We start from the raw sequence: 14095 nt of genomic DNA, 5'->3' as shown, positions 1-14095 counted from the left end.
TGCTCAAATACTGGAGCATGAGGGGAGCTTTAAAAAAATCCCCTCTATCAGGGGCTGCACCATTCACACATCAGTCCTTGAAATGTTCCTAAGTGTTTCTTTGAGACTACTGCTTTGACGAGAAGTCAAAAGTCTTTATTGTTTTATCACACTTAAGTTGCTGGAATAGATCCTGCAGCGTCCTTACTATGCTTTGGCCATAAGGAAATAGTCACATAAATAATTTGAAAATGAATTAATGGGGCCAGCGACTCGATGAAATGACAACTCTAACACAAACCGAGGGCACAAAATTTCAACACTGTATTCCACCAAAAGGACTTCCATCACTCCTGAACATGCATTTACGTGCAGAAACACACACCTTTCTCATAGCATTCAGGTATGGAGCTTCAAAGTATCTTTCAGTTTATGTAAACTGTCCATGTGAACAAAGTGAATCTACCATGAAACTAAAGCAAGTGTCACCGGTGGACTGTTTTCACATGTCAAAAGAGACGACTATGAACTTTAAAACCTCCCTCTTCTGCTTTATTGACAGGTAAATTGTTCAAAAATGTTCTCACAATTCAATAATTACAAAGACTTAGACTTACATTAAAAAAGTAAAAACCAGAAAACCCCCAAAGCAGTAGTGTCCAGCTCTAACTGAGCCCCTTTATCAAGAATCTGAGAAAAAGAGCAAGTACTGTCGAACACTTAACATAACAGGATTAAATGTTGACTAGAACACTCAGTTTAAACTAAAGATAAGTGCACGTCCTATACAGTGTTTCAGAAAAGAACATTAGCCATTGGTATATCATTAGCCCATTTAAACCAAATTTTAAATAAGTGACATCCAACTGTCATAAAATTGGCACAGAAGGCACACTAGTGTGACAATGACAAACTGGATATGCCAGCCACTGAATTAATTACAAGCTTTTAATGAAACATGGTCACAAATCTTTGATTACTAAATGTATAATACATGGAAGCATGAGATTAAATATACACGCAAAACATCACCACTGCACGTGGGCCATAGCAAAATATACAGGAGTGTGTTGTGCATTTTTCTACATGATCAATACTTGATTAATAATCATGGGGTCTTCATGCAGGTGAGGATACAATTAATGAGAAAAGCAGCACCCCCAGTTACACATCCTTCACGTTCCACTTTGGTAACCAATACAACAGACTGATGTTTTAGTGCGATACAGTCCCTTAGATCAAGCAGACTTCGAGGGCAACGCGTCCATGGGAAGGCTTGCTAGCTAAACAATGTAGTGTGTCCTTACACCAAAAAACCCAGGAGAAACAGCTTCTCAGAAGGAGATAGGCAGGAACTAGAAGTAAAATTTTTTTCACAGCAGTATTTACCAATATTTTGAAAGCCCTGACTAATGACTGATTGATGAGGACTAAAAAGCAGGGTATGGGTAAAAGATAACTGGCAGTAGTCCTATGTACAAGACTAAAAAGTTGGTAGAAAGATAGAAAGACAGTTATGCAGCTGTATATGTAATGGCTAAATGAATTAAAAGGCCACAAAACTATAACCAACTTTTTTTTTTTTTTACTTCCTGGTGATTCTATTGATGTTGGAAACGACCTACAGCTTCCTAGCATTCTCCTTAAGATTTAGGAAACAAACAGTTATGGGAAAAAGGGAGAAGTGTATTCATCTGAGGATGTAACTAGACCTGCTCGCATTTCCTATTTAGAGGTCCAAATTGTGTCTAAAAGGATTTCCTGCTAATGAGACATTACATCATTCTATAGAAAAATAATATTCCTGATATTGTAGCAACATTATCAGTATCTCTCTCTATTTCTTCTTCAGCATAAGAATAAGACTATTTACTGGTGGCCTTAAATGCTCCTATGCAATAAAACTGTCACAGCTGTGCAGAAAGGAATCAACCGTAACTGAGCAGTGAACAATTCTGCATAAAAAGCTCAATCGCTATTTAGTAAAGAATTTTCTTCAATAGTTGTATCTACAATCTGGATATATAATTATTCTTGTACAACACTAGAGATTCAGTGTCAGTCTTGGCACTAGCATCTGAGACAGCTTTGCCCTGCTCTTGAATACTCCAGGGAGTAGTGGATGATCGAAGCCAGAACGGTGAAAGCGGTAGTGTTATGCGTCACAGGTTGACTGGTCCAGTCCATCTAGTGTAAGCTGATTCCTATGAGGAGAGTTGGGACTTGGGGGACCACTTGGATTTGAGCTGTTGGATGGAGTAGAGTGTTTCGTGGAGTCTGAATCAGGCTGTTAACAAGAAACATAAAAAAAAAATTATGCTTACTTAAAATCAATTTTTTACACTCAAAAGCTTTCAAAGGCACTCAAAAATTAGGGTGAGCAACACCTACGCAGCAGTGTGTATTAGATTCATTTCATAGCTAAATATTCATGCAAATACTTCCATTATCGTCAATAGGCTGTAGTGCAGTCCTGAAGGTGACCTTCTGACTTCACAGGAATTATGGCAAAGTATGTGGAAATTGCTACATCTCAGTCTCCTCTCCTTTAGCCATTGCAAAGCTTTCCTGATGGAACACATCTGTCTGTCCATTGTTGTTCTGGGTTTACCTGCCTGTGTTTTTTAAGCAATTTTTATAGCCCAGGAGTAGATTTATCCGCCCATATAAACATGTAAACAATTACGGTCAAATCATCTTCACTTTGGTGAGAAGGAAGGAAACAAGCATATGAACTGTTTACAAAACAGCAACAGTGGCAAGCATGTGAAGTGCCTGACAAAAGAGTGAAGGTTGCCAAGTATCAGGCTGGAGATCTGGAAACAGAATATACTTACTGGAGACTCCCTACGTCAATATCTAATAAAGACAGTCTATCTACAGTTGTTTCCCCAGTGTTAGACTGGTTGTTGGATATTTGCCTTCACAGACTCCTCTCACTTCAACAGGATGGCTGGCAAGTTTCCCTCTATTTTGGTGAGTTACAACTCTGAGCACTGCACACGTTCACAGCTAATGAAATACTGCACAGGAAAAACTGGAAAATAACTTGCTGCGATGGTACAAGAAAGGGAATATATATTTAATGAATAGCTTGAAAGGTAACATCCTTCAAGAATGCTGTTCACAAGGTTTTGCACGGCTCAAACAATAATAAGATCATCTATAACAGGATTATCCTAACATGATCCACTTCATTCTGTGATAAAGCCAAAAGCCATGGGAAAAATAGTATAAAGCCAAAAGGTGTTATTAGAGCCTCCTTTTTTTAATTTAAGAAGTCATAAGAAATTCTAAGATCTACCAAAAAAGAAAATGTAAAAACCTCAGAATCCACCACTACTTGTGCCTATAAACAGCAGTTATCATTACAGCATGGAATGTAATGGAATTTGGGAAGGATGCTGCAGAATAAGTCAACTGACATAGTCCGTCACCAGCACCTTTGAAAATCAAGACAGTTTTAAAAATACCTGTGTTTAGAGATCCCTATTTTCACATGCTTTTAATGGCTTACTCAAGGTGACAAAGGAAGTCAGAGCACAGCTGTGATCAGAACTCTGGACAAATGCTTTGACTTGGGGTGTACTAAGGCATCCTGCAAAGGTCTGGCTTCAGGAAAACACCCTTCAAAATCCAGACCATTACATGGGCATATAGTTGGGTATGAAAAAGCACTAAAAAGATGCAAAGATCTTGATCTAGGAGTTTGCTTCCCAGGAATGATTCCTAACACTTTCCTTGCAGAGGCAGTGCTTGAGCAAAGATTGGAAGAAGCTACACCCATGATAAATCAAGGAAACAAAAATCATACATCTTCTCCCCTTAGATTCAGGGACACCAGTTTTGTACAGCCAGGACACTTTCAGTTTGGTGACTACTGGCACATACTTTTACTCTTGCTAAAAGCAGCTTTACGTGTTTTAAAATATGATTTCTTCTCAAGTTACATGACAAAAAGTCTTCCTTAAGGCAGCACAGAAAATTACTTAACTAGTTGTATTACTTTGCTATTCTATGCTAATAGCCCAGAGAACATTTTTAGGAGCTTTGAGGACATTTCATCAATTAGTCACATTTCCCTTGTCTACAAAGCTTAATCCAAGACATAATACACTTCTTAAAATATCACCATAAAAAGATCTTTTCACAGCTTTGCTTTTTTGCTGGCATATCTAACTTGCAAACATGTATTACAGGCTGGGGGAAATATTTGTGGAAGGAAAACATCATCAAAATCATGGTCTTTATGAGGTATTTCCTCAGAAATTTAATTTATTGGAAAAAGAAAACCATCTACGGCAACCAGACATCGTCAGTCTCCATTTAATAAAAGCTACTTTACCTCTTTGTCAAACTCCTGGTCAGGATCGGACATACTTCGGGAAGGCATGGCTCCTCCCGCATCACTGCCACCTATAGAGAAAGAGGGAAAAAAGGCAGGTTTACACCTCTTGTTGAAGCCATAAATTACAGCTCAGAACTGACAAGCTTGCTTCCAGCCTTACTTGACGAGGGCCATGAAATATAGGTTTTGTTTCTCTGCTGCTGCTGTTGCTGCCGTGAGAGGTTAGCTGTAGGTGGACATGGTTTTTCATCCTGTGCAGCAGGTAGGACACTCTACAGTTGAAATGAAACACCTTGTTAGCCAGCAACAAAAGCTATCCAACTAGGAGTTGTAACTCATGAAAACTTTACTGTGCTTTTGAAGCTATTACAACCCAGTGTTGGTAGAAAAACTCTGAACTTACTTGACCACATCCACATATTTTCAGTAACAGACACAAACCCTGAGAAAGACAGAGAAAGAACTAAGCCCCATAGCAGCCACTGGAACCTGTCAGCCAGCAAACCCTCTATGAAGGGGCAGGGACTGTACCAACAGCGCTGCTTTCCTTCCTCCTCCTGCTGAAAGGACAAATACATTACCCTCATCTGGGCTAGCTGAGAAGGACAAAAGAAAGCCTGACTAGCAGCTATAAAATGGAGGGTACAGAACATAAAAGTGTATCTTCACACCTTCCTCTCATGGATTTAACACTGAAATAGCTCAACAAAATGCTGTATTTTTAAAATACAAAATAAAAATAATGCTATAAAGCACTGCAACTTACATGCATCTTAGTTACCTCCACAGCATTAGTTTTTTCCCCTTTGTTTCTGCTCTAGAATTGGCGAAGTGCCACAAGCACACCATTCCAGTTCCTAACAGTTTGTAGCTACTCCTACCCTTGCTAGGGAAGCAGAGGAGGGACAGGAAGAGGAAGAAAGCAGAGGGGAGCCTTGCAGTGAGGAATGGTCACTCTGGAGAAGTGTGATAGACGTGCTCAAAGCCTGTTGGAGGTGATATCAGAGCAGAATGTCGAGAGGATGAGGGGGAAGGAAATTCATTCTGTTATTTTAAGAAGACAAACAAGAAAAAGGAAGGAGGAGAGACTGATTATTTACAAAACTACTAACAAGCTGTTGGCAGTGATATCTATTTCTTTCAGTGTCTCATTCATAAGTCAGCTATAAGTCAGCAGTATTTCCTTGCACAGGATTTAGAAGCATTGCACCATCAGGAAGGTTCACCTTTCTCAGAATGATTAAAAGAAGAATTTGGTACAGAGAGAATACTTGAACCCCATACAGCTCAGCTTCACAGTTTTTCTGAGCACAAACAAATGCACATATATCTCCCTCCCTTTTAAATGTATTTTACCAGTGGGAGATCCATGAGAACCTGCATTCCATCTCCTGGTCCCATATGAGCCACATGGTTGAAATTTGTTGGGTTAGAAATCATCTTTGACCTTAGCTCAGGGTCTCTAAGCATTTCCCTAAAAGAACAGAGTGATTTTTACTATTAGTATTCTCAGTGTCTGCATGTCATCATGTATATTAAGTTACATAGCACTATTAAATTCTTACCGCCTTTGTTGTAATCGCTCTTCCTCGGGAACTTTAAATACAAATCTTCTTTTGCTCCTAGTTCGAAGCATTTGCTTCTTGCTATTGTCAGATGTTTCTGGTACACTGAGGACAGCTCCTGCTGCAATATCACAATGGAATTTTACATACATAGGTACATGTTGACCCAGATGCATTCAATACAAGTTTCATCTCATGCAAAGGTAACACTGCTTAAAATTACCCAGTTAGCTTTGTATCATTTTCCTGTATCTCCCCTTGCTCAGTACTCACCTGCAAACTTGTTCTTGAAATATATTAGTCTTGGTGGCTCGCAGTTAAGGAGATTCAGTGTGCCGTCCATGTTTAATGGTCTGATCTGTTTTGAGAAAGGAGACAGAATTAACTTAAGCCTAGCATACACACTGAAGAAACATCTCATTTGGAATTAACCCAGTTAAGTTCTATATTCAAAGAAAATTACTTACCCTTCGCAGGCCAATAGTCTGGACCCATTCCATAGTGTTAACATCAAATACATCAACACCATACTCGCTATACACTGTTACATATGAAGAATTGCAACCTGCACAGATTAAAAAAAACAGAAAACCCTAATATGGTTTCGGTAGTCCAGAACTACATATACGTGAGCAAATTTCAATAGTTACATGTTTTCTACTATGTGCAAGATACATTTTAAAACAATTTTTTCCAGCCTCACTTTCAAACAGATACTTTTGTGATAATAGATTTGCTAACAACAACTGCCAGCATCATGAAAGATTTAAATTTGACCCTTTCAGTATTTCTAAACTTCAAATTATGATTTCATGAAATTGCAAAATGGCATCTGAAGTTTTCAGATGCATACAAATTTGCTACTTGGTAGGAACTGAGCAGCTAGCTTTTCTACAGATGCAGATTACTTCATTTCGGAAGCTGCAAACTAACTATACATCTGCTGCGTGCAGGGGATAAGAGAGGGCCACCATCTGTGAGGTGGGTCATGAAGTCATGATGCGGATCTGTTCTCAATTTCCTTCCTCTTTTGCTAACAATTATCTAGCTTTAGATATTCATGTATGGGTTGCTTTCATCAGGTTAACAGAAAAATGTCAATGCTTAAAGCCCACAACCCATTTTCTCTTTTCAACTTTTTTGTTTTTAAAGCATAAAAGGCATCAGCAGACAAGTTCATTTTAGGTCAAACTAAAAGCGGAGATCCCTGGAGCTTCATATCAACACACTTCTGCTCATGTAAAGACTGTGTCCTGATGTAAAGAGCAGGTACTAGAAATTTATGTCATTTAATAAAGAACTGCTTCAATAAACAAAGGGAAAATAACCCAGTAGGATACTAAACACATCACAGAATCTTCTTGTAAGATCTGAAGTAAGGTTGTGGTGCTATTTTTAAAATTCATTCACAGAAAGTCTTGGACAGCTATCATAAATATGCATCCCAGCAGTGATTTATAGTCAAGTATTTATTACACGGGGTCACAGTTGGCTTGGATGTCCAAATCAAGGGAGACCACTGAGCATCAGACAGAAACACCAACTGCTTCTGCCTAGCCAGCTTGTAGCCAAGGCCAGCACTTACCAGTCAGAGCTGATGAGCTTGATCAGATCTCAACTGATTCCCAGACAGACACGTCAGTGTCTGCACTGGGCTTGCCCACGCTACAGCTTTGAGACCCACTGGCTCCAAGTCTTTGCACTCCACTGTACTCAAGCTAAGCAGCCCCACAATGCCTACACCGACTCAGAACAGAAGCAGCACATTAAGCTGGTTTAACTGCAACCTAGACAGGCCACCCAATGTAAGAGAGTTGACTGTCTTAGTGCAGACCTCGGCCTCTCCTAGCATGAGGGGACTGAATGCCCTAGAGACAAATTCTCCACCATATCCTAAAACCTCTCTACAACATGGTCCTTTACCACAGCAGAAACTGCAACGGGGGAGAACCATTTCCACTTCAATGATGTCCTGATGGGACAGTTAAAAAAAGTCACCAACACTAGTGACAGATACCAGGACTAAGGAGGGAGGACAAGGCTAATGAAAAGGGAAGCAATCCAGTTTCCTTTGGTAGCGGAAAAAGTTGCTTTTTCAAAAACAGCCCTAGGCCAACACCACTCAGGATTGCACATACAAGAATGCTATAAAATCATTTACAGTAAGAACAGCTTCTAATAATAACAGACAAAACCATTAACTAGCAAGCCTAGTTTGCTGAAAAGCAAAATACTGTAAAGCTGATAAAGGAAAAGGAAACATTAGCTTTGGCTAATGGTGTTTTAAAGTAGATTTGCAACTACATTGTTTCCTTGGGCCTTTGCTTCAGACTCCTGTACAGAATTAGGTCAGAGTAAAGCAAGCAAACAATTTCAGTTCAAGACAATTAAACAAACTGCTATTAGAGCCTGGCCTGATCAAACCAACACGCACCTAACTGTTCACTGTACTATTTAAACAAAAAGCTATTTCTTGCCCTCAATCATTCAAAACATTTTAATTGCTATTTGAAGTCCAAACAGAAATCCCCGTTTTATCATGAACTGCCTTTGACTACTGAATACTGAAAAATGCTCTGCATGTACTTCTATCCTAACTAGCTGATAAACCAATGCTCCCGAAACGAGCAGAGCAGTTGAAAAGTCACCCTCCACCTGCCTATATTATTTTTGGAAATTCTCCCCCTAAAAATAAAACTGAAGGGTGAAAAATTGCTACCAGTTCTGCCAAAAGCAGTATTTTTACCTGTTACTTTGTTATCTTTATGAACCTTTAGAGTCACAGCTACACCATTTCTTCAACTTTCTATTGTACTTTGAGTACAGGATACAGAAGACATCCTACAGACAACTAGACATTTACACTCTCTAGGGGAGCAAAAATCTTTACAGAATTTCACAGACCGGTAGTCTTGCACTGTCCTGCATCCAGGACTACTCTCTGTAAAAGTTATTTTGCATTCCATTATTTGTTCTTCTGTGTCCTGTAACAAGACAGAACTTCTTCTCTTACAGCATCCAGGATCTCAGCCCAGGAGATCACCAAGTCCAAAACTACCATCAGGAAGAACTATGTATGCTGCTAACTCATCAAAACTTGAACTGTAGATATTGAAAGACAAACCGAAGCAAAATAGAATACAGTGCTGATTATTTTTAGACAAGTAAAGCAGCAACAGGGATATGGCAACAGAAAAACATATACATACTACAGGCAACAGGAGTTGCAGGCCACATTAGTTCCTGCATGCGTGACCTTCGACCTTGCGAATCGACGTATACTCCCATATGGCTGAAGCAAAGCAGGTATTCCTCATTACTGAGCTCCACAGCACAAAGGGCATCAAAAGACTGCTGTGAGAGGAAGATAAGCGAGGGGTCATTAGGATTTACCAGGTTTATAGATTGTCCATCTCCCTGGATGGTCAACAGAGAGAACCCAGACTGGTAGCCAACACAGAGCTTGTCCTTGAACACTGCCATCCACTGTACAGTTCCTGGAGCCTGAATTTCACCAAATTTTTTGTGGAAAGGTTTAGTTCTGTGAATTTCATAGCAAAAAACCTGTCGTTTGACAGCCACAAACAAACAAGTTGAAGAACTCTTCTTTAGTGTTCCAGTTGTAATCAATTGGCAGCCTTTAGTTTCTGTAAGCTTAATGTCAAAGTTTCCTTCTGACCCATCCAGAGAGGCCCAGGGGTAAAGGTGAACATGGTGGTTCCGACCGCAGATGAGGATGATAATTTTCTCTTTGGGAGCAAGCTCTATCTGGTACACCTTCTTGCAGTCAGCAGCTCGGACTATCACTGCAAAGGAAATAATAGCTGCCGTAAGTTAAACAAGAAAACCATCAGGCCTGGAAACACCGCAGTGTTACATACTGATGTCTGAAAGTGACTCTAAACACATACCAGATAAGAAAGAGCACTTATTACACATTTGATGCTCTGTTATTAATTCTCAGAACAAACAATGAAACAAAGCATTCCTGTAACTCTCTCTATGGATGGATAAAAAGTCTCAGCAACACTTTTCAGGAAAAAGCTGCTTAACATCTGGGATAAACAGAAATGATTTTTTATATAATAAGATCTGTACTATCTATACACTGTAAGATGCTGCACCTTCTGAAATGGGTCCCACCTTCAGGAAAATATCAGTATCTTCAGTAAATTACGGAGGAAGACCAAATTAGCAGAACACAAAGAGAAGAAATATAAAGTATTTAATGCTGATAACTGAGGATACAATGCTGTACTGTTGGGAAATGTCTCAGCCAATAAAAAAGCAGTACAGTAAGCGGGTGTTAAACATTTACATGGAAAGGCAAAAAATTCTGTGTGTGATGGGGAAAGGATAAGAAGGAAAGGGCTTAAGCTGTAGGAAGAGAGGTTTAGGACAGGCACCAGGAAAAGCTTTCTCACACTAAGGACTAGTCAGGCTACCCATGGAAGCTGGGGAGTTTCACTGTTCCCATGGAAGCTGAGGAGTTTCACTGTTTGAAGGGTTTTTTAAAAATGGGTTAGAGGCAGCTAAAGGGGTTAGGTACAATGTGTTCTGCTTTTAGGGTCATGGGTATACAGGCACTTTGAAGAAAGTAGTTAGTATTTCATGGGGTACAAATAGAAGAGACTAAGCAATTCCAAACTAGGAAATATAATACACATAAGCCAAATATACTAAAATGTCACTTTCATCTTTCTGTTAGCTGAATGCATTAAAAATATTTGTAAATGATAGTTAAAAAAAAAGAAATATTAACTGGAGATTATATGCGTTTTTTCAGTAATAGTTGAGTAACCTAGCCAAGTTAGCAAATTCTGTAAACTTTGTAACAAGACTTTAGCTGTTTAGATCACAAAGTCAAGTGCTTTTGTGGCATCCCCCCACTTGCACAAATAGATGATATGTCTGAAGAAATGTTCTATGAAATAACCAGCTGTTGGAACTTTGCCACAGAGACAAGATTTTTTTTCCCTAACTCCAACTCCAGCTTACAGTTTAGTTTATTTGTCAAGAACTAAGTGATATCCTGACCAAAGACCTTTGATATAAGCAGCTGGCAGTTAATTAACACTGAAAATTACAACTGCCATAAAATGAAAAAGAGATTACAATTTATAAAAATGGTATTAACACACAGGAACCACCCACAGAAAACTCCTGCAAAACATCCTTTAACTTAAAACCAAAATTGATAAATTATTTTCACATTTACACATGACACGGTGATGCAGATAATCATTCCTTTATGAAATGACCTTTCAAATTAAATGTACAATTTTCTTTTATGCAAGAAGCTGTACTGGAATCTCTGGAATTATCTGCATCTAAAGTTATGTTTATATCTAAGTGCTTACAGAATTGTGACCACTGGAAGTTTACTCAAAGGAATGGCATTTATTACTGCTAAAAAGAATTTCAAGTATCTGCTGTCTCCATGTATAAAGCAGTTTCTCCTGGAATTGGGCAATGGCTTATTCTAAGCAAGAGGAAGCAATAATATTTTGCTTTTTGCCCAAAACCCACATCCCTGACTTCATTTGATTTTGAAAGTCAATTAAGTCTTTAAAAATCTGTATTCACTGCTTTATTTTACATTGAAATCCAAGTTTTAGCGTAACTGCAATCCAACTTTCAAATAGCCACAAACTAAATTGCATTGAAAAAGGAAATTCAAACTCTTCCATCAAGGCTAAAATTGAAGAAATATATTTTTTGATATTTGAGTGACAATGACTAAAAACAATCAAAGGGATATTTCAGGAGCATCTCAGTGATTTTTCCAAAGTTGGAAAAGACACCTTTTAATTTTACAAATCTGTATCACTGACCTCAACATCCTCAACACCCAGATAGTTAAGGACACCTGAAGAACGTACGCTCAGAGGTTATAAATATAGGTGAAGAAAGCATTAGGTATTTTATTAGAAACAATCCTATCAGAGTGCCAAGACTGTTAGCTCTTGTACTACAAAAAGTATGGATTTAGAGTGTTGTCTAAATTTAGAGTGCCTCAGGATTTATAAGAAAGCACAGATTTCACAAGGTATGGTTGGTGCTTTTAAAGTCAGAGAGAAAGAAATAACTAATATTTCCTATGGTAACTTGGAAAAGGATATAAATAGTAGTAGATTATTGTATTTTAAATCTGGGTTGCTTCTTAGAAGTATATTACTTTACTTCTACAAATTCAGTTTAATTCAACTAGTTTTTTTTTTTTTTTTTTTTTTTTTCATTTGTTTGTTCAAAATAAGAATACCTTATTTTGGAAGCAGATTGAAAAATTAACCAGACTTGTTCTTCGCTTTTCTATGTTTAAAATTGCATTTTGTAGGGATTGACCCCAAACTATCCCCATGCTCATGTCCTAGTAATCCTTTGGGCCTCCATGCTTTCCCCACCATACCAAGGCACATCTCCCATTGTTATTTGTGTTTGTGCTCAGTATATCAGGTTAAAGGGAAAAATGCTTCCCTTACTCCCTAGCTGTGATGCCTAATAATTCAACGATAGAGGGATATGACTGTGCTGCCCAGTGACTACACAGCACACACTTTGCTGTGGTACCTGGAGCACACTCTGTGTGAACTTCTGGAAGGGACACGGTAAGTCTTCAGAAAGAATAGGCTAAACTGATCCCATTTTTCCCAAAGCAGAGGGCAGAGTGTATTAAGAACAGGAAGGAAAAAGCAGGTTCAGGAGGAAACATGGGATCAGGGAAATAAAGAGATAATGGAAAGGGGAAAGCAAGGCATTTGCTTTGGCCATCATCGGTCTGAAACAGAACGTGAGTGGTTGTCAAATTTCTGGAAGAAACAGACAACAATATGTGGTGGCTTTAATGGAAAGTCTACAAACTCTTATGTTGCTTGCACTGGCTGTCTAACTTCGAATTCATGGCAGTTTAAAGTCCTCTGATGGTGCAGGTCAGAACAAGTCTGTTTCCATGTCAAGTTTTTCTCATTCAATTCAAGTTCTATTTAGTGAGTGCCTGACAATTTGCTGTGCATCAACTGCTGCTGTGTGTGCTGTGCGTGCTCTGTGTGCTGAAACATTTTGCTACCTGCTGTGGGAACACAGTTAAGGTGAGAATGTACCAGAATATGCCCAGTAACTCATCTCTTTAATTTCAGCCAGTCAACTGAATGTAATGATAATGACCAAATTAGTGCTTGTATCTCACATTCACTTTTTCTTCTCATCAATTAACTGAGTGCTTAATACTTACTATACATGAAGGGCTGTTGTGTAACCTATATTATAACAGCACCAGAAGTTATGGAGCTCATTATTCTGTATGTAATTACTGCATGCATTATGGCCTAACTTACCGTCACGGGTCACCTCTATCACATACAGTCCTTCTTCTGAACCAATTGCTATTCTATCTCGATCTAAACCAGGAAGGAGAAAAAAGGCTATTAATTCAGCTACACTTAATCTTGTCTCTAAAACAGACTGTTTGCTTTGAACGGCTGGAAAAATTTCTGGACAAACAGATTTTCAACAGCAAATCAATTTTGCTTAAGTTCACGCAGTCTGCCAAAAGCATGCTATATACCATATTGCTAAAACAACCTATTAAACAACTAAACAGTATTATTTACTCCAAGTGGATGAAGAAATTTGAATATTGATGCAAGATTAGCACTTTCCCCCCCCATTATTAAATTCCTGTGAAGGAATTCAGCTGAGGAATTTATTTCAAGGTGTCAGTGCTCTCATTACAGAAGCCCATGTAAAAGCTCCAACAACCCTCACACACTTAAAAAGTTAAAACAAACATACCTACAATAGCAGCAGCTAAACTTGCTTTAATAAGAGGCAGCGTACTGTCATAGGCTTCTTGTGGAATATGCACAACCTGGTTTTTCAGTCTGTTTTTGTGCAGGATAGACTGCAACCCTTCTAGGATTCCAACCCACTTTCTCTTCTCATTCTCATTTTCCGTCAGGATGAGTAGAGAACAAGACTTTGAAGGCAAACCTAAGAGAGAAGCTGTCACCTTTTAACAGATAGAGAAGGTGAAATTAATAAGAGTAATAAAAGCCCTTTTTGTCAGTATTATATACTTCAGAACTGTGAAAGTAAAATACACTTTTTCATAACAACGTGATGGTGTACCTGAGGGGTATACAACACAGCACGCAGCTAATATGGCCACAGTGCTTCGAAAAAAAACCCGCACAAGCCACAGTGG

The 14095-nt window shown here is 38.7% G+C and overlaps 1 protein-coding gene across 20 annotated transcripts in view; it reads right to left on the bottom strand.

The window, feature by feature from the left end:
* Positions 1-509: 509 nt before the first annotated feature.
* CDC42BPB (CDC42 binding protein kinase beta) overlaps positions 510-14095 on the bottom strand; it is a 101756-nt gene continuing 88170 nt past the window's right edge. For 12 of the 20 annotated variants that reach the window (XM_041122050.1, XM_030032396.2, XM_041122052.1 and 9 more), the window contains 10 exons: positions 13684-13900; positions 13227-13289; positions 9102-9698; positions 6360-6457; positions 6166-6250; positions 5893-6013; positions 5684-5801; positions 4488-4599; positions 4325-4395; positions 510-2266 (listed from right to left, as the gene is read on the bottom strand). In XM_041122050.1, coding sequence (XP_040977984.1) covers positions 2135-2266; positions 4325-4395; positions 4488-4599; positions 5684-5801; positions 5893-6013; positions 6166-6250; positions 6360-6457; positions 9102-9698; positions 13227-13289; positions 13684-13900 — 1614 coding nt within the window. In that variant the 3' untranslated portion in view covers positions 510-2134. Of the gene's footprint in view, positions 2267-4324; positions 4396-4487; positions 4600-4730; positions 4770-5683; positions 5802-5892; positions 6014-6165; positions 6251-6359; positions 6458-9101; positions 9699-13226; positions 13290-13683; positions 13901-14095 lie in introns of those variants that run through there. The other 8 variants (XM_041122051.1, XM_041122053.1, XM_030032459.2 and 5 more) reach the window with 5 other exon arrangements.

The sequence above is a fragment of the Aquila chrysaetos genome, chromosome 2 (assembly GCF_900496995.4).
Source record: "Aquila chrysaetos chrysaetos chromosome 2, bAquChr1.4, whole genome shotgun sequence".
In the NCBI taxonomy this organism is placed as follows: Eukaryota; Metazoa; Chordata; class Aves; order Accipitriformes; family Accipitridae; genus Aquila; species Aquila chrysaetos.
The sequence above is the reverse complement of the archived record's forward strand: the minus strand, read 5'-3'. Positions and strand labels throughout refer to the sequence as shown.